This window comes from Syngnathus acus, chromosome 10 (genome assembly GCF_901709675.1).
Source record: "Syngnathus acus chromosome 10, fSynAcu1.2, whole genome shotgun sequence".
In the NCBI taxonomy this organism is placed as follows: Eukaryota; Metazoa; Chordata; class Actinopteri; order Syngnathiformes; family Syngnathidae; genus Syngnathus; species Syngnathus acus.
In genome coordinates this window covers 23,043,843-23,064,002 of record NC_051095.1, presented here as the reverse complement: position 1 = coordinate 23,064,002, position 20,160 = coordinate 23,043,843, and the positions used below count along the sequence as shown (strand labels likewise).

At 39.7% G+C, this 20,160-nt stretch overlaps 1 protein-coding gene and 1 long non-coding RNA gene across 6 annotated transcripts in view; one reads left to right on the top strand and one right to left on the bottom strand.

Moving 5' to 3' along the window:
* Positions 1 to 6,856, top strand: part of gria1a (glutamate receptor, ionotropic, AMPA 1a) — a 66,498-nt gene extending 59,642 nt beyond the window's left edge. Inside the window, exons 14-16 of one of the 5 annotated variants that reach the window (XM_037262360.1) lie at positions 827 to 941; positions 3,212 to 3,346; positions 5,986 to 6,856. In XM_037262360.1, the coding sequence (XP_037118255.1) occupies positions 827 to 941; positions 3,212 to 3,346; positions 5,986 to 6,153 (418 nt within the window). In that variant the 3' untranslated portion in view covers positions 6,154 to 6,856. Of the gene's footprint in view, positions 1 to 186; positions 302 to 826; positions 942 to 3,211; positions 3,502 to 4,107; positions 4,936 to 5,985 lie in introns of those variants that run through there. The other 4 variants (XM_037262359.1, XM_037262362.1, XM_037262361.1 and 1 more) reach the window with 4 other exon arrangements.
* LOC119129237 lies at positions 7 to 20,144 on the bottom strand. Its single transcript, XR_005099152.1, has 3 exons — positions 19,962 to 20,144; positions 15,387 to 15,392; positions 7 to 18 (listed from the first exon to the last, which is right to left on the bottom strand). It is a non-coding gene; the product is annotated as an uncharacterized LOC119129237 (long non-coding RNA).
* Between the last annotated feature and the right edge of the window lie 16 nt (positions 20,145 to 20,160).

The window sequence follows — 20,160 nt, the reverse complement described above, 5'->3', positions numbered from 1 at the left end:
TATCTCAAACATGTGCATCTTAAAGCCAGGACTCCTGCTTCATATCAGTAGCTACATGCAGGAGCTTCAATTAGTAAATAAGTCAATGTTGTCATAATCACCACCACCACATGATTCTTACCTCCTTATTTCTGTCGCCTACAATAGAGTGTTTCCTAATGGCTATCGTTTCATATTATTTTCAAGAAACCCTGTAAACCTGGCAGTGTTAAAACTGAACGAGCAGGGCCTCTTGGACAAATTGAAAAACAAGTGGTGGTACGACAAGGGAGAGTGCGGCAGCGGGGGCGGGGACTCCAAGGTCAGAGCCGGTTTGATAACCCCTGGGGTTAACCGACCACCACCACTGGGTGCGTGGTGCTTGTATGGGGAGGGGGGTAACCGGCAGACCCTCACTGCGATACCGTTCCAGCATAAAAACAAAAAAAAATACATGCTGCATCAGTTGTATTTAAAGCAAAATCCAGTTCAAAAACTCTTTGGTCAAAGCATAATCAGCATCAGTGATGGACAAAGGAGGGTGTGCAGTGTGCCGGTTACCCAAAGTGATATAGTAATACACATCTACTGCCTTAGGGAGCAAGCACAACAAGCTAGATGGAGTATTAATGCATATCACTTTGATTCCAAAGTTCCTAATGATGTTTATGCCATCTGTATTTATGTGTGTGGGTGTGCATGTGTGTGATGTGATACTTTCTTCTTTCTTTAACCGTAGCGCAGCTCAAGTATTATCGTGTGAATGTATTTTGCTATGTTTCTGAATCAATAACATAAAATAACATGGTATAATATGTTATTTATGTTATTTCTTTGTGGTTGGAAGAATCCCAGTAAACCTAGCGGTGTTGAAACTCAATGAGCAAGCCGTCTTAGACAAACTGAAAAACAAATGGTGGTACGATAAAGGGGAATGTGGCAACAAGGACTCCGGAAGAAAGGTTAGTCTCTATCCTGATTCTGTCTCCTCACAGCACCTCCCAGCACAACCCTGTCCTGATCCTAGCCCAGCCCCAAATCTAGGCCGAGAGGCCTCTGATCAATTGTGCACTCTAGCCGTAGCTACTACAGTACTGGCCGGGATATAAGACAATAGTCCTATTTATTTCAATTTCAAATTCCTGATCCTAAAGTAACTTTCTTTCTCGATAATTGAAATTAAATTTATGAAAAATTAAAAGGGGGCTGTCACTCCTTCCAAAATGTAATCTATCAATTACTTCTTTTTTTTATTCATGATTTTGGGTAGGGAGCGGGAACGTCCTTAAATTGTTTTCAGCCATGTTAAATATTTGACAATATGTTATTCTGCACCTGCACAATACAATTTGAATTTATGCTATTAAACACCCCTGATCAATTCTTAAAAGTGTTGCCCAACATAAAGAATTGGATGTTACTTAACTGCTGTACAGGATTAATTAAATAAGGATATTTTATTTTGATTCTATAAAAAAAAAAAAAAAAACGTTTTCAGCCATTTGTAATTTTCACAACATTTGAATTATTGCCTTACATCCGGGCACGTACTTTATTGGCAATCTGATGGCTTAGGTTTTAAAATAGTTGAAGAAATGTTTGTATAAGTTTCAAATAGTTTTTGTTTTGTGTCAAGATTACTATCCTGTAATTATACTTCTTTAAAAGGAAATGCATGCATTTCAGTTTCTAAAATTGCTCAAAGGTCAAAAGATTAACTGCTGAACAAAATCGTACTTCCACTACTGTCTGTAAACTCAACCCTGAGTCATATCGCATGTGTTTGCACTTTGGTTTCATTCTCCGCAAGAAGCCAGTTCTCTATTATTTGACAGGCATTCTTATGAAAAATGCCTCAGAGATTATTTGCCTACTACCTTGTATTTCCAAACAGTACTTGTTTATACCCACTTCTTTTTGTTACTGGGAAACAAATGCGCCAGTTGTGTTTATCCCAAGAAAACAAACCGGCAACCAGCATAGCGTTGAGGCATGAATCTCATTTATTTTGAGGGTTTATAAATGCCCATGAAGATAATTTAATGAGCATAAATTTTGCTTGGCAGCAGGAATTTCCCTCTGACAATCATCATGTTGCTGCAGTTTAGTCTGATAACCTGCAGCCTGTCACGCCGTCACAACACATAATTTGACAACAGCCTTCCAATATGAAACTCAACTTCATTATACCGTATAATGCTTCATTATGCAGCTCAACATTACTCAGCCATAAAACAGACTTATAGCAAAAACACATCTGTTTGAGTGCTTAAAATTAGTCATTTCACAGATATATGTAGGTATATTACAATAGCACGGGGCAACATTTAATGTGTGGCCTGTGTCATGTGGTGTCCTCATGAAGTCCAAATCTGCCATCAAATTAACACTTGAGTACATGTTGCATTGTTACATGCAACTTGTGCAGATGGCCTTGTGGTTCTGAGTGTAGTCATTGTCACCTGAATCTACCTGTTCGCAGCAAGATAAATTATGGCGTTATCCATTTAAATTGTATCACTGATAAGCCTTGAATATGTTCTTATGGTGATATTTGTTTGTTTGTCAGTGTTTTTATGTTTGTATGTGTGTGCGTGTGTGTGTATGCGCGCATGTGTGTGTGACTTCCATTGACATCTCTTGATTTGTAAGTCTCATAGTATACATTGATTGCGTCTTTCTGTATCAATGAATACATGCACACTAACGTTGGTCAAAACATTGGGTACACCGTGACCTGCTCTTTAAATGCAAGCTGTTTAGTCTTGCTTTCACCAGTGGCCAACTAATTTTGTAAATTGAGAATTTTTGTATTGTTTTCCATTGGATCTCGATTGTGTCCCCGATGGAGCTCTTACTGAAGTGTCCCTAATGTTGTGGCCAATGATTATAGTGTATGGATGTACAACTGTATAGAATTGTATGTCATGTAGTGAAGGCATTTTTGCACTTTGCTGTGTGTGTGTGTGTGTGTGTGTGTGTGTGTGTGTGTGTGTGTGTGTGTGTGTGTGTGTGTGTGTGTGTGTGTGTGTGTGTGTGTGTGTGTGTGTGTGTGTGTGTGTGTGTGGGTGGGTGGGTGGGTGGGTGGGTGGGTGGGTGGATGTGGGCGTGTGTCTGTGTGTGTGGGAACATCCTCAGTCAATCATGAGTGCTTAAATGTGAATGTTGTCTGTTGCTATGCTCCAAAATCCCTGCTCACTGATTGGCTCCCCCATTCTGTCACTCCCTTCAGGACAAGACAAGCGCTCTGAGCCTCAGCAACGTGGCCGGAGTCTTCTACATCCTGATTGGCGGCCTGGGCCTGGCCATGCTTGTGGCGCTGGTGGAGTTCTGCTACAAATCCAGGACGGAGTCACGCCGAATGAAGGTGTCAACCGCACGAGCCGCTGCTGCCTCAGCTGCTCAGGCCTTTCACTGCTCAGCCTTAGACAGTGGTGCTAGCGCCCCCTACACAGAGCTGCAGAGCTACGGCCTGTACGCCAACAACACTGTTAAGATATAAGGGCAGAGCACAGCCACGGGGTAGGAAATGCTGTGATTAAGCCATGATGATGATGATGATTATGATGATGATGACATCCGCCTCCTCATCCACCGCCCATGTAACCGTGGCCACAGTAGGGCCTTTCACGGCTTCCACCGCAGCTCAAACCCTCTCCTGTACCTCTCCTTCCTCCTGTCGCTCCCTCACTAAGTTTTCGTGTTACTGATGGCCTGTAGATGTCCTTTAATCACTTAATTCAAAATTGCCCACATACCTGTTTAATTTTAGGACCTAACACAAAGTACTTCCAATCACATGATTTATCTCTTGGATAAATTAAGTTTCACATTGACAAAATCAAAGCTTGAACCAGGCTCACTTAAAGATCACTAAGAAGGCTTTTCACCACTTAATGAACCCATTGCGCCACACATCAAAGAATCAAAAACCTTTGTTGAAAAGAGGAATTTGATCCCTTGAGAAATACACTTCACGTGAATAAAGTGTGTGAATAAAGTTTGATTTTGATTCCTGCATAATCCTAAATGTCATATTCCCTCCCCATGCCCTATACATCATTGCATAGTAAAATATAACACAACAAAATTGAAATCTCATCAAAACTCCGCATTATCTTTTTGCAGAAGACTGTTGAAACATCTCTTACATTGACTGTCATTTGCAATGATGAGTGAAATTACCTTGTACACACACACACACACACACACCTACACACATGCTGTAGACAGAAGTTGAAGTTGGAGGAAAGGTATAAAGGCAATTTGAATTACAGTGATGCATCTATCTACTTCTGTCACTCTGAATAAATCTGTCCCCTGTTCCTTCTGCTCTTTTTGCTGACTGTCTTGCAAAGCAGTCCCCATTGTGATTGAACATTATTTATATGTATACCATAAGGCAGGCCTGTGTTCCATCACTGCTTTAATGTAGAACTTTCTTATTGCATTTCATAAGTCTCAAAGTATGAATTTGTTGCTATTAACTTCCCGCTACACAAAAAGTTTCCCTTCACGTAGTTTACAGAACTAGTCATTTGATCCTGTGATCAATCAACAATCTTTTGACATTCTCTGGCTCACCTTCTCTTTTAATAAGCAGAAAATGCACAACAGGAGGGGGGACCTTTTTGTAGGGTATCTTTTCGATCTACTTTTAATCAGCATGCAAACGGGCACTCGATCAGTATGCTGATGAAATTGCTGAGGAGCTGCCGTGCCTTTATGCTGTCTGACTCGGAACACAACAATGCTGTTCCCATTAGCGTGATTCACGAGTTGCAGCACAGCACTCAGAGGTTGCTCCAGATCACGTGTGCTTTGTTGAAAATTAATCAGCTCCCGAACCGTCAGCAGCCACAAACAGCGTACCTAACCGTTCCGACATGACGTCACCTAATGGAGCAATTATTCCAATGAATGGAGCCTTAGCTTGCTTCTTACCCACACTTTCTTCAGCACTTTATTGCCATGGTTTGACTACCAACCCTCCCCACCCCTAAAAAAAAATCAAATCGACAATACTGAAGCTGAGGTAACCAATAGGGACAATCATAATTGCAGTCTTTCAAGGAGTTGGGCTTCATGAAAGACTGTCATTATACTAGGTTCATGATCGATAAAAGCCCTCTTAGGTTTGCCCAAATTTTGTTACGTCAGTTACAATTGGTTTCTGTAACCACGTTTATTACTCCAAAAGATCATAAGTTGTGCTTATGGTTCTCACTGAAATGAATGGCAATGTCATTAACCTGTTCCAGCTCCAAAACTAAGTTATACGATTTTTACCCATATGAATATAATACAGCGGCTCGGTGGCGCGCTGTTAGGACATCCGCCTCACAGTTAGGAGGGTGCGATTCCACCTCCAGCCCTCCCTGTGTGGAGTTTGCATGTTCTTCCCATGCCCGCATGGGTGTCCTCCCACATCCCAAAAACATGCTTGGTAGGCCAATTGAGAACTTAAAATTGCCCCTAGGTGTGAGTGCGAATGGTTGTTCGTCTGCCCTGCGATTGACTGGCAACCAGTTCCCCGCCCGTGACCCCCGTGGGGACAAGCGGTACAGATAATAGATCAATGGATGGATGGATCTTGAGGGAGTGGAACAAGGGAAGGAAGACTATAGCTGATTTTGGGAAACTTGTGTTTTTCTATTGAAAAAATCAAAAAGTCGGATGTCACAGTGTAATTTTAAACGTTAGATCATAATATACTTTGATCATTTTTATCATGTTTGGATTGCATCACTCACAAAATGATATTCTCTGATAAATATAAGACTTATTGTTTAGGCTAACATTCAAAAAAATTCACAGGCCACTGTACTACTGGGAATATTAATTGTTGTTTTGTCATCTGCCAGCATCACATTCAGAGAGGCAAAAATCAATATCACACAGATTTTATAATAAGGTCAAAGTGGCAACTGCATCTTTTTTGTTATCTGGTCGTCCAAACATATATGATCATTCTAATTTGCAGTCTGATTGTATTGTGTCCAACAGCAATCCATTAACGACGCAATGCGATGCTCCACCCTGACCAGGATGAGCGGTAACGGGAGCGGAGGAGAAAATGGACGACTCCTCACCCACGACTTTCCCAAGACCATTCAGACACTGCCATGCATGAGCCACACTGCCGGCATAGGGCTGGGTGCCTCAGGAATGTGATCACATGACCGTGGGAAAGGGAGTGGCAACAAGGAGGCAGGGTAGAACAAGAAGAGCACAAGACTTTGATGATCTCCAAAACAAATCGTGGCTGTGTGGTTTGACCCTTCAATTTTCTTGGCTGTGCCCGACCGGAACAAGATTTAACTTACTGCCAAAATGCACTCTTCAAATGTTCGTTACAAGTAACAGAGACTCAAAAGATTTTTAATATGTGGATAATTGTTTTGGGGGGGGGGGGGGGGGGCAGAAAAAGACGACAGGATTTGTGCTGCAATAAAGAATCTGGGTGTGTTTTTGCAATTTTTTTTTAATCGTGTTCTTTTGTGTGGGGCAAAAAAAAAAAAAATCTTAATTGTGCCACCTGCGTTGTGCCATTGCAGTGGAGTTGTTGACTTTAGTCCGCGTGCAATATTTTCACCTCGATTGCTGACCCTGTACTACCTAGATGCTTTCTGGTGGCTGAGGGTGTCTTTGCACTGATGTGGTGATGAAGACAAACACTTGTGACTGCTACAATAATTTCATTTTTGTTTTTTGGACACATGCCTGCACTCTTTCACACTTCAGTGTATATGTTGGGGAGGACCAAGTGTTCTGTGTAGCATAGATTTAAGAATATGGTTTGCACCGATGAGTGGTTGAGGTGATTCATTAGAAGCGCTTGCTATTTCACACAGTTCATGCTCGGGCTACAAAAAAAGAATGCATTGCTGCTGCACCTCATGTGACACATCATGCCTTGTCTTTGTGCCATAGAACCATTATTTGTACACACAAAGATTTTCTGGAGACTTACCTCTTGAGAAGGAAAAGGCACAATGGCGCAATATAGTGTGACCTTCCACTCTATTCCTCCGCTGTGAGGTTTCCAGTGTGTGCCACTGCTCTATTCTAAATTTTTCTTGAAGAGTAAAGGAATCTACTGGCAAATGTATTCCTGAAATTAGAGATGGAGCGCTGGCTCTTATTCATCTCTGTGGTGCATATGATGGAATTTTCATTGTATTCAGTTTTAATGAATTGGCCAATGATGCTACAGTCCCTTGGAAAAAGTATTCATACCCCTTCAACCTTTTAAACTTTTGTAACCTTACAATCACAAACTTGAATGAATTTTGTTGAGATTACCAAAACACAAAGTAGCACATGAATTGTAGTCTAGATGCGCTAAGATGGTAGAGACAAACAAAATATTGACACGGGTAAGAATATACCACGATTTCCAGATTTCCTAAAATTTTGAAAAGTAATGTCATTTCCAGAGCGGCTCGGTGGCGCACTGGTTAGCACGTCCGCCTCACAGTTAGTAGGGTGCTGGTCCGATTCCACCTCTGACCCTCCCTGCATGGAGTTTGCATGTTCTCCCCGTGCCCGCGTGGGTTTTCTCCGGGCACTCCGGTTTCCATCCAAATCCCCAAAACATGCTTGGTAGGCCGATTGAGCACTTCAAATTGCCCCTAGGTGTGAGTGCGGACGGTTATTCATCTCTGTGTGCCCTCCGATCGGCTGGCAACCGGTTCAGGGTGTCCCCCGTCTACTGCCCGATGACGCCCGCGACCCCCGTGGGGACAAGCGGTACAGAAAATGGATGGATGTCATTTCCACTCCACTTAACAATTATGTTCTACTTTGTTGGCTGATCATTTACAGTAAATTTTCAATTAAAATGCATTTAAATATTTTCAATCACATGTCCTCAGCAGTGGAATTTCAAAGCAAGTGAAATCAAAGGCACCGTACATGAAGACATGAAATTACCATCATTGTACATTGTAAAATGTTTACATCTAAAGCTGTGATTTTTATCTGAAGGTAACTAGAAGGTTGTGGCTAGTTGTCTTATTGGATGCCCGCTGTCCCATCATTTACATTACCACCTACCTTATACTATTGCTTCTTCCTCTCAGATGTCTATTGTTTTCTTCCTCCTTTTCTGCTTTACATTCTATGGATACAAATTTAAAAATTAAGATCTCAAATGACTTACTATTAATGATAAATGGGCAGTTTACCAAAACCATACATATCAGCACCTATTATGTAAATAGAAACAATTTCCTATCTCAAATGTTTGCTTTGCAATGACACTTCTGAACTGTGTGCATACTTCCGTCTTATTGTGCTGTTGTATTAATTAGGACACGGCGCAGCACTCCTCAGTGGAGGCTTCACATTCAGAGAGGTTTTATATGACATAACAGATTTCTAAGAAAGAAAATAAATAAATAAAAAATACACTCAGTGTTTGTATTATAGAGGAGAGTTCGGTTGCCAGTGTTTTACACTTCGAATCGTGTAAAAAAAAAAAAAACTTGCCGATGTGGAATAATCTGTTGAAACGTTTAAATCCAGTTTGGGTTTATTTTTTATTTTATTGTTGAAGTTTAAAAATGATTTCATGTTTGTATTTTTAAGTGTGCGTAGTTTAACACAATTTGAATATATCCATATTTTTTTCCCTTTTCACTGTATTTTATTCTTAGAATCTAATTGCTGTTCAGACACAAGAACATTGGTTTTTTTTTGTTCTGTTTTATTTAACTAGGGAAGATGTGACAAAGAATCTAAAAAATAAAAAAAATATTAAGATGTTTAAAGGAGGGGGTGAAATTGGAGGAGTATTTTTTTCTAGCCAAAGTGTCCAGGAAGAAAGTCATTGTGCTTTTGTAACAGAATAAAGGAATAAACTATGTATATTTGTTCATGGACATTTGTCTTATTTAGAAGATCCTCATAAACTGTTTGACTCCCTCTTTGAGCAAATAGGATATTAGATAATAGCTTCAGAGATGGGTAATGCGCCTGCCTCAGACAAGATGCACTGATCCCAAAAATAATCTGTGACATTTTGTCTGGCATAAAAGTAGAGAGAAAAAAAATGCCTGAACCAGCAAAGCAGCTCTGGAAAGAAATGAGCAATGAATTTAATGGTCCTCATCACAGTGATAAAGATGATTGAGTAGAGCCTACATTTAATTTCACTGCACTTTCATATAAATCTACTATTGTAATATTTTTATGTATAAAAACACTAATGGAGATGAGTATCACCACCACTCATCATAATATATTTCATCAAAAGCACTTACTGTATAACACACATCTCGTATCTCAATTATTAAATATACCAGTTTGCATTGGCCCTGTGATTGATGGGTGGCCAGTCCAGGTTGATGTCGCCCAAAGTCAGATGGACTCAGCTGCAGCTCCCTGTGACCCTGAACAAAATAAGCAGTACAAAAAAATAATACTGCGCATGGAAAATTCACAGCGACCACATTTCTTCTACACCTTTGTCATGCTTCCATGAGACATCATATGCACTGAAGTAAGAAAATGTAACGCAATTAGCAAATCAAAATAGATATGTTTTCCTCCCAACAAGATGAAGTCTCATTCAGGCTTCAGGATTTCATTAAAGTATGTGAACCTTTTGGAATTACCTGGATAAGCCGATCTAAAATTGTGTTATGCAGTGCTAGTTCTATTTTTGACAATGAAAAAAGTAATTTATAGTGGAGGTCTTGAAGTGAAAAGCAATAGCACCATGATGCAATAGATTTTTTTTCCAAACACTATACTACACACAAATTACAGGAATACTACAGGATTCATGCATAAATTTGTGATATTAATCAGTACCTAAAATCTGTTAGCAACAATTTAGCAAGCAATAATAACAAATTATTAATGTCCTTAATAATTTTTTTTAAACCTCAAATAAAATGTGACGCATCTCTCGTACTTGATCTTAACACACAAAGGGCCCTATTTTTGTGCCCAACCCAAGTCTCAAGCAAATCACTGTCTGTGCACATGGGTGGAATTTTCTTTTGGTGTTTTCTTAGACTCTCACAGGTGGGAGAGAGTGTTTGCACGGTTGTGCACCTTTATGGGATGGAATGTAGCCAACCCCCGGCCGATCGAAGTGGATCTCCTAATTCACTTTAAAATCAGGGTGGATGAGGAGTACAGGGTGCTTGACATGGTGGAAGCTGAAATTGACTCCATGATCCACGTGTGCAGCATTGAGTCACAAGCTTTCTTGTGGTCAATCCAGGCAGCGCATAGGTTGGTGGTACTGTTTTTACAGACTGGGGTGATTTCCCTGCTCTGCTCATCATGTATTGATCCATATGCCTACTCATTTGTCTGCTAGGAGGCCTGATAGGAGCTTCCATGTGGTGCCGAGGCAGATTGGTAGTTTGATAGAGTTTCTCCCTTCTGGGGGTCCTTCATAATGCGTGCTGTTCGACCTTGAGTTCGGTTATTGTGGGTGGATGCCCTGGTGTTAGCAGCTGGTTCATTTGCACTGCCAGACGTTCATGGAGATAAGTTCGCTTTTTTAGCTAATAGGCAATCATGTCTGATGCTGTTCAGCTCCTCATTTTTGACACTCTTCCTTGGATATCTGCCACTGTTATGACTGCTGGTTCTTGTTCTGGGATCTTTTGTGCTCTTTTGTAAATAAGCTAGCCAAATAGATACAAACACACACAGAACTAAATACCCTATTACCCTAATATCATGCACTGCAAACTAACAGTATTGTAATAATTGTTAGTAAAGCCTTTTGTTTCTTCTCGTTTGACAAACTATGACTTGTGAGCTTGTGCTCTCCACACAATGAATGTAGTTGCAAAGGATAGTTTCATAAGTGAACACACACTCACGCACACACAGCTCTAAGAGTGGGACCTCATTCAGTAGCATCTTACATCTCATGTCTCTCACATCCACCCCTCAGGCTGTTTCCCTAAGGGGCCTGACGGAAAGGCAGAGGCTAGATGAGCGGATAACAGCGATCACATTTCACTGAGGTGAGAGATGTTCATGTTGAAATACCCTCAGCTGCATTCTAAAGTAATAGAATCTCTGCTGGAACATCTCTGTGTGGAGTTTGCATGAACCCCCCATGCCTTGCATAGGTTTTCTCTTGGGATTTCTAGTTTCTCTCACATTCTTAAACTATGCTCCTTAGGTTAATTGAAGACTTTAAACTACCCATAGGAGGCAATGTAATTAGATACATGCCCTGCAATTGACTGGTGACCAGTCCGGGGTGTACCCTGCCGCTCGCCTTTAGTCAAATGAAATAATAATTTTATATGTTCAAGGCCGTATCTCACTGAGTAGCGAATGCTTGCAATGGCAGTGAACATTGAATTCGTCAACTTACTGACGTACGTTAAAGGAAATTAAAGGGTCGCCTCTATCTATTTGCAACTTGGTGGATTTTGAATTCTGAATTAATTGTACTCATAAAATTTATCATTATCAAATTATTATTTCCTGGTTGGTGTGTGCCAACCTTTGTCTTCCGAGTTCTCAACCATCTTAACCACTTTCGCTTTGCATGTCTATAAACTTACCCAACCAGACATTTGAATAATAATAATAATAAAACATGGTCCTCCTCATTGCTCTCCTTTTTCTTACTTTTTTCCTCTTGTCTGGCATGATGATCAATGTGGAGAATGGGAGCAAATATTCACTTGGCAGCGAATGCCACTGCATGCTACGTACGAATGGGTCGTATATGTATATTGAAACTATGGTCACATGGTCTCTAACATTGGCTTTGGATGCACGTGCATTTATAAATCAAAGGAAAATCAAACAGCTGAAATGTAAACAATCTAGTTTGGCATTAGGTTAGGTAACCCCTAACCCTAACCCAATATCTACCTTATAGAATTTGACATTAATGCTAAACAAACATGTTTGTAATGTTTGCACTACAAAATCAAGCATTTTCAAGGTTTTCAAGCATGATGTTTGGGTTAAATAGATGCATTATCTTTTCATGTTTTATGTCAGGTGTTGACACATTTGCCTGTTTTCTGACCTTTTTTCTGTAAGCTGTGCAGCGATGACCTGCACCAAGACACTTTCAGTCCCCCCAAGTTGGGCAAGACACTGGTCGGATTCTAAATGGCTGTAAATGGCCATCCACACTTACTAGTTACCAAAGCTGAGGTAGCACAGCCTTAAATACTGCTTCAGCACATACAGGCCTACAGTTCCAGTCTTCACTTCCCCTATTAACTGTTGATATATAACGGTTAACCCAGATATATTGCTCTGTAAATGAAAATGTATTAGATTATAATGGATAATTAATTATCCAATTGGAACTTTATAGGTCTCTCCACTGTTTTTGAGGATGACCCTTTTTATAGATGGGTTGTCCCCAAATTTTATTGCTCCTTTTTTTTTTTTAAATTCATAACTAGAAAAGCTGTTTTGCTGCTTCACTCCCTCTGTTCCCCATCTGTCCATCTTGGTGGTTGGTGGCAGGCAATGCCATGAGGGGAAGATGGATGGAGGTTGTAAACACGGGCTGGAGACAGAAAGAAGGAGGAGAGGGAGAGGGAGAAGAGATGTATGGCAGCCCACATCACCTCAGACAGAATGATAGATGAGGGGATTATAGAGCAGGGCCACTTTCAACAGTGATCAAAGTTAGAGAGCTTCCTTGCACATAGCAGCCAGACTTGGTGGACAGGCCCAAATACGCGGATCGGGATACACCCTCGACTTTGGGAAATTCAATTTTTACTGTGGGTAATACCAGTACAATACTGTATATCATTCTGTAGGTTGGGATTGGGGACTGTGGGTGGGCTGCTTTGTCTGTTCCGACAATCGCTCTCTTAAAATTCAATCACATCACAATGGAAACATTTAAACGCCATTGCTTAGCCTATTCCTGGAAGCTCAGTGTGCATATTTAGTAGGCACACAAATCAAACCTGCCAAGAGAGGCATATTACCCCAAAATGTTTTCACAGCTGCAACGCCACATTTCTCGAATACATTTATCTAAGCACGTCTTCAACAAGAGGGCATCCGGACTTGCATAATACAAACGTATGCATACCTATGTGTGTATGTATTTGATTGAGATTTTGCCAAACATGCGTGTGTAAAAGTAAAAGCTGAATAATGAATTCTGCCATCGCAAGAGTAATCAGCGAACCCTGAGCTCTGCCTATTGAAGTTTAATAACATTCTGAATGTCAGAACACATGACAGCGGAGAAACATAATCCCCTATCCCTAGAGAGAGAGGCCACAAGTCACCCGTTCTTCCTCACCTCGTTCAACTTATCGCTCCATCCTTTCATGTCTCTCTCCTTCCATTAAGTAAACAGAACCAACACACATATTAGCACCAGAAAAGCCTTTCAGATTCGCCAAACTGATTTAAACTGCATTTAAAGAGCTCTTAATAAGGAAGTGTCAGTGTGCCTTGAGGGTTTTTGTCACACCCAGGTTTCCTTGTGTTAAGGACTGCATCTTGTGCTTTGCGCTGTGTAATTGTGCCTGTTTGTGTGACTTGTTTGCCACCAATGTCAATATTAATCACCTCGCCTCGCTTGCCTGAAGTCAGCGCCTTGAAATACCTTCTCTTTGGCTCTCTGTTATACATGCTGAGTTAACAGGGAAGAATTTCATTCAAAACAAATCACAATCACCTTGTGCATGCAGAGAGAGATTTCATCTAGAATAGGACGTTTAAACAAGCATGCGATGTGGGGACTTGGAATGTGTCTCCCTCACTTGAGGAGGTCCGCCCACATATATTTTTTCCATGCTGTTCCAATTCACCTGTATTTGTTATTTTTGCCGAAATGGAACTACAGACCAGCCAATAAGAGATGTGGGATATGGCATCACATTCAAGTATAGAGCATAACTGCGAGAACATAATGTTTTCTCATTGTTCATCCTCATTAAAACTGATTCAGAGTTGCCATTGTTAAAATATAATTTGCGTCAAAAGCAACATATTGCTACATATTCATTTGCAGTACATACTCTCAGTAATGAGCGTTTTTACAAAATGTCAACGTGAACCAAGACTCTAAAAAGATTAAAGAAAGAATTAAAAAAATATCAGATGATAATTTCTTTCACAATTTGGAAAAGACTTGTAACGAACAAAAGTGATGTTTTGCAATGGAATCTGATTGCTTGTGAAAAATTTAAAAGCTGTTGCTTCTTTAAGGGATGACGTCTTGAAATGTTATTTGCTGATTTCCAAATGCAATTCAGTCGTCACATTATCAAATCAAAGACGGTCACTGAAATTATAGGAATGGCAACATGATAATATCTTGTTACCATGACTTTGCGTTCACGTACTTAATAGCTGCCACGTCATGCATCTCTCGCTGCTTTTTTAATTTTGTCTCTAGTGACCTCACACTATCACATCTTTGACACGTACGCTTCATACTCATCCCATCTTCATGTATTCTTGCTGTCCCTCTCTAATCTGTAAAAAGACCCGTTTATCTTGCAACAAAGAGATGGGAGGAAATGTCATATTTCTGTGGAAGCAATGGACCATCAAACTGGAATGTCAATTAACTTTTTCGTGTCGCTGTGGATGGCTAGCTGGAGGAAGGAAGGATCACAGGAGCAGCCGTGGCCTATTGTGTGTGTGTGTGTGTGTGTGTGTGTGTGTGTGTGTGTGTGTGTGTGTGTGTGTGTGTGTGTGTGTGTGTGTGTGTGTGTTTTGTCAGACATGCCATTTTTTGATGATTATTCTAATCCCACCAAGGACTTCTCAGGCTAAAGTGGCTTGCCTTATCTTCCCGCCACAGTCATTCTCTCATTAAAACACAATCACAGGCCACCAACTCCAATAAACCTTCAACTTGCTCTTTGAAAAGGGACAGCGGTATTGGAGAAGGTGGGAGGGCTGGTGAAAAAGCAGATTACAGCAAGTCCATCTGCCCATGACAGTATGCAGGAATGCTGTCACTAATCATTTCTGAAAAGGACTGCATTTGATGACTTTTTAATCCATGTTAATAAATGGGTAACTATTAAATAAAAAGATGCGGAAATTAAATAAGACCTTGAGGAAATTAGAATGTCAGCACTTGATTGTTTTTGGTGGCCTCAACAAATAAATGCCTTTTATGAATTAACAAGTTGAATATGTTGAAGCAAATTCATTTTCCATTATCAAAGTGTCCCAGAAAAGGGACATCGGGAACGGGTTGCCAGGCATTTGCAGGGCACACAGACAGACAACCATTCACACTCACACCTACACACATTTCGAATCGGCCTATCATGCATGTCTTTGGAAAGTGGGAGGAAACCAAGGGACCCGGAGGAAACCCATGCAGGCACGGGGAGAACATACAAACTCCACACAGGAAGGCCGGAGCCAGAATGGAACCCGCAACCTCTGTACTCTTTTTTTTTCACAGGTCACTGCATTGTAATCATCATAAACTTTGACAATGCACAGTAATTTGAACATCGTTTTACTTGATTTGTACTCAATTTCTTTAAATTCATGTTTTAATCCTCCATGAACAAGGCACAGTTTTGAAATATCCACTGGAGTACAATTGCAAATTATTTTATTCCAATCCTTTATACCAATTGGTTGGTCTAACACACCAGGAAATCTGCCATGTTAACCTCACAAAAAATTATTTTCATATGCTCCTTTGAGCATGTGACTCGCTTTCCAATGTTTGAAGTTATACCACAGTTTACCTTATCCCACGTTCATACATACCAACAGTAGTAAAACCATTCATTTATATCTGCTAAAGTCTATTCTGCTGCTACTCCACTTATATTTGCTTAAGTCCCCTTGGATGTAGTCCAATAACAAAATGGATGGTTAGTCTATTTCAATTTGAAAACTTGTTGTCTTTCAAGTGCTCCAAACTTCATCCAAAGAAAGAGAGAAGATGGTGAAGGCCCAGTTACACCCTTCTGTGTTTACAATGCCCACAACAAAAAGGAATACATGACTTGTTAAAAATATTTGTTAAAACGATGGCAGCTGTTATTGTGTGTGATTCACAGCTCTAAGAGGACTTTGGTTTTATTCCTAAATTATCTCTTTCTTGTCTAATGGGGATTAGGTTCATGTTTATGTCCATTCCTGATAAAGAACAATGAATGCTAAAATCTTTGTTGAATTAGGTTGATAATCTAGAAAGAAATATTCTTAAAAATGATTGTGATATTAACAATTAATATATGGTATAATATATTTATGTCAGATTCTTATGTGGAGATGTTTGTGAGGGCAAGGACATTACCACTGGATTTAAGGACTTTTATGTGCACTGAGACACACAGAAGGGCCTTCCCCAAAGTTGGATCCATAGTGTCCTTTTAAGGTGCCTTATTCAAGGGGGGAGGAGTAAGAGGTCTTGTCCAAAGTCATTGATTACTTAATTGATTTGCAGTAGTGCCCATAAAGTGTAAATGGATATTATGATGCTAATAACGTCAGCATTCGACATCAGACAAAAGGTCACGTTTATAAACAATTCAATAAACTCTGTGGCAAAATGTCGAGGATTTTATTGCTACTTTGGATTGTTATTTTTTGGTAGCAGATGTGAATTAGAAAAACGATAGTGCTGTTGTAATATATTCTTTAGGCTTTTTCTTGGTAAAATAAAAATCCAATATTTTTGTAGACAATGTCCATCTTGTAATAACCCTGGGGGGATTGTTTTGACACGTTTAAAACATCTCACATGCATCACTACAATATACAGGACTGTCTCAGAAAATTAGAATATTGTGATAGTTGTGACAGTTTTCTTAAGCTGTATGCCATAATCAGCAATATTAAAATAATAAAAGGCTTGCAATATTTCAGTTGATTTGTAATGAATCCAGAATGTATGACATTTTTGTTTTTTTAATTGCATTACAGAAAATAAAGAACTTTATCACAATATTCTAATTTTCTGAGACAGTCCTGTAGTGTACATTATTTAGCAACACACACATCAAGGGACTATTTTGTTTTTATATAAGTCTGATTTCCAAATGAAAGACTGCCAGGTGTGTGTCACCGCAGGCGGTCATGCTATGAACCAGTGAGCCGGTTGCACTACATCGTGTCTCCAGCAGTGCCCCACTGCTTCCTGTTTCCCCTTCACTCCATCTCTCAGCGGGCAATCTTGATCCACTACATTTTGTTTTGTTTCGTGTAAATAGGGTAAATACGAACTTGTTTATTTTTTTATTTTCCCCCACCCTTAATAACAATAATAATAATAATAATGGTAATAATAATAATAATGTCCTGGATGTCACCTATTTGACTGTGTGAAGGTAAACTGATTTTCACTTCAAATGCAAAGTTGTTTAATCATAAACTCACGCCTGACATTCAGCATTTGAGGGCCAGGTTGTGTTCCTATGACAACAGTGATGCATTTTTTTTCTCTCCTGGTGCAGTGTTGCTCTCTTGCTGTTATATAGAGAGCAGGCTCATATATTTCCGTAGACAGACCCCAGTGAGTTGTGCCATAACTAAATAGAATATTGAATAATTATTCGATACTCTTTTGCTTTTGAGGACCACTTTTGAAAGCAATCTCCTGTAATTCTCAATCTGACATTTGCCCAACACAAATCTGCCACCCACAAATTCCATCCCAATTCAAAATATACCCTCGAGCGAGGATTTCTTCCTTATTTCTGTCTCAGTGAGCAAAGTCGGCTGTTTAACCGCAGGAATAGAACAACACACATAGCCCCAAACACATGCAGTCACAGTGAGTTCCCCTTTTGCAATAACTCCTACAAAACGCCTGTCATCCTTAGTCATACCATACACAAGCAGGGAGTCAGTTCAAGGCGATGGATCAATTTAGTGAAGAAAAGCTGTGGCTTTCTATAATGTAATGAAGGTCTTTGATGTCGATGCCGAACCTCATTGAAGCCAGTCACACGTCTTTGTCATTTGCCTGCTTCCGATGCGGAGGATGTTGGCTGGAAACACTTGTGCTGTACTGCTTTGCTGCTTGTTCATTGATCATGCACACTTACTCACACATTCTCCTGTCACTCTTCCCTTCAGGTTCAAAACCATTTATATTCTTGCTTTGTGAAATTGATGGGCTCTTCCCGTTGGCTATAGAATCTATGAAACGTGGTCATTACAGCTCGGAAATGCCATCCATAAATATTAGGTACTTTATTGTGTATGATTGACTTGAATTTGTGGCGCATTACTATTTTTTTACAGATATAGAGTGCCCCCTGGTGGGAGAAAAGGCTTGAGCACATTTTTGCGACCCTCTCCGAGCAAGTGTTTGTAGTGATTAGCTAATAACTCTGGATTCCACTAAAATGTGCAAAAGAAGAAAATTGAGTAGTTCAGCAATAACCAAATTCATATTAAATACTACTGAAAGGAGAGAATTTGGGAGAAAGATTAGTTTAAAAGTGCCAAATTTGTCTTGGGCAATTAGGCATATAGGCTTAATCTGTCGTTCTTCAGCTATGCATTATCAAATCAGTCTTTATTCAATGATAGCTGCTGTAATCTAATTTTAATTTCCAGTAACATTAAATGATGTACTGTAATTATATTCCTTTGCTCTTCTCCACCAGCAGTACTTCACAGTTCTCTCAATAATTGTTTCCATGGTGATGTGTGAGAGGCCTTTTACTCTGCCACGAGCTCTCAACCAAACGATGCTATGCTGTAGACTGCAAGATTACAGTGCTTCCATTTGGCTTGTCAGAAACAATACACACACCAACCCAAAGAGAAAAGAATGCCACTGAGCTATTTAAAAGCTTTATTTATAACATTAAAAAAGTTTGCAAATAGCATAACAGATAAAGATCATTCTCAGAAAATGTTCTTTGGGGTTTGGGGATGGAGGTATACAAATCAGGCAGAAATGGACAAAACTGGCAAGCATTTTCTTTTGACAAGTGTTACCAAGCCTGTGAGTAAATCATGTCTCTGGAAGGCCTACAAACCATTACATCCACTGTCTCAATTTGCCAGTGTGGAAAAAATCCCAATCATATGGGAAGTGCCTTTTGCGGTCTGTGTTTGGATCAATGAATTGTGGTAAAAATATCAAATTGTTTACAAATTGAGTATTGCAGAGCTATTGCAATGTAAAAAGTGAGCCTGCAAGTGTGATTCACAATACAAAAGGCAGTATTTAAGTAATTTTAAGGTCAACTTTAATGATAAAAAACACAAACAAACTCAGTACTTCTATAAATCACCCAATGTATGGCACATTAGAGGTTTGAAAAAAAGTATCATCACACCCAGTTAAGCTTTTTATAAATTCATAAATAACATGCAGCTTTGGCGATCCATGGAATGTAGCACTTAATCCATATGAAATGATGCCATGAAGACAATGAGTGTTGTCATTATGTTATGTACAACCTGTAAGACTTGCAGAATGCTCATACTCAAAGGCACTCAAAGCAATATTATTGATGGCAGTGGGGCCCCTGCTGAGGTGCTGGAACCCTGGGCCAAAGGTAGGTGTTACTGTAGATTACCACAGTGGGGATGTATCCCTACTTAGACCATGGCCATTTTATTTAGCAGTTTTCCCTCAGTACATAACTCTGAGCACCCGAGATGGAGCTGACATGACCATCTTCAGTGTGGCCATCCCATCAAAATAAAACAAAAAGGTTTACAGGCAATGAAAACATCCCAAGACTCCTTATTAGATGACAGATGACGCAAACACAGACACGTGCACTTGACTATTCCTTAGCAATGCACGCACGAAAATAAAGGCTGTCAAATTCAGTTGCTGGTTCTAATTCTCCACCACAATGTGCTCAACAACATCAGTTAGCAACGTTGTTGTCTATCGTTAAAAATAACATTGCCTTCAAGTATGTGCACCAAATATATTGCAACAATCACTAATACGAAACATGTTTTTTTATATATATATATATTCAAATGCATAAAACCAGCCATAACACTGGCTGCCATGGATAAAATACAAACAAGAGCTAAACATGAGTCTGCTCTGCAAAGCCAATACCAAGAAATGAATTAGAGGTTCAATGATTAATTGATGGCTAATCAATGATCAATTAATCTTTTTTTTTTTTATAATTATGATTAATCATTTGGATACGCTTGTAATGTAAAGCTGTTCAAAGGCTTGAAATTATAATTACTAGCCAGTTTCTTGTCGTCCTCCGAAATCAAAGT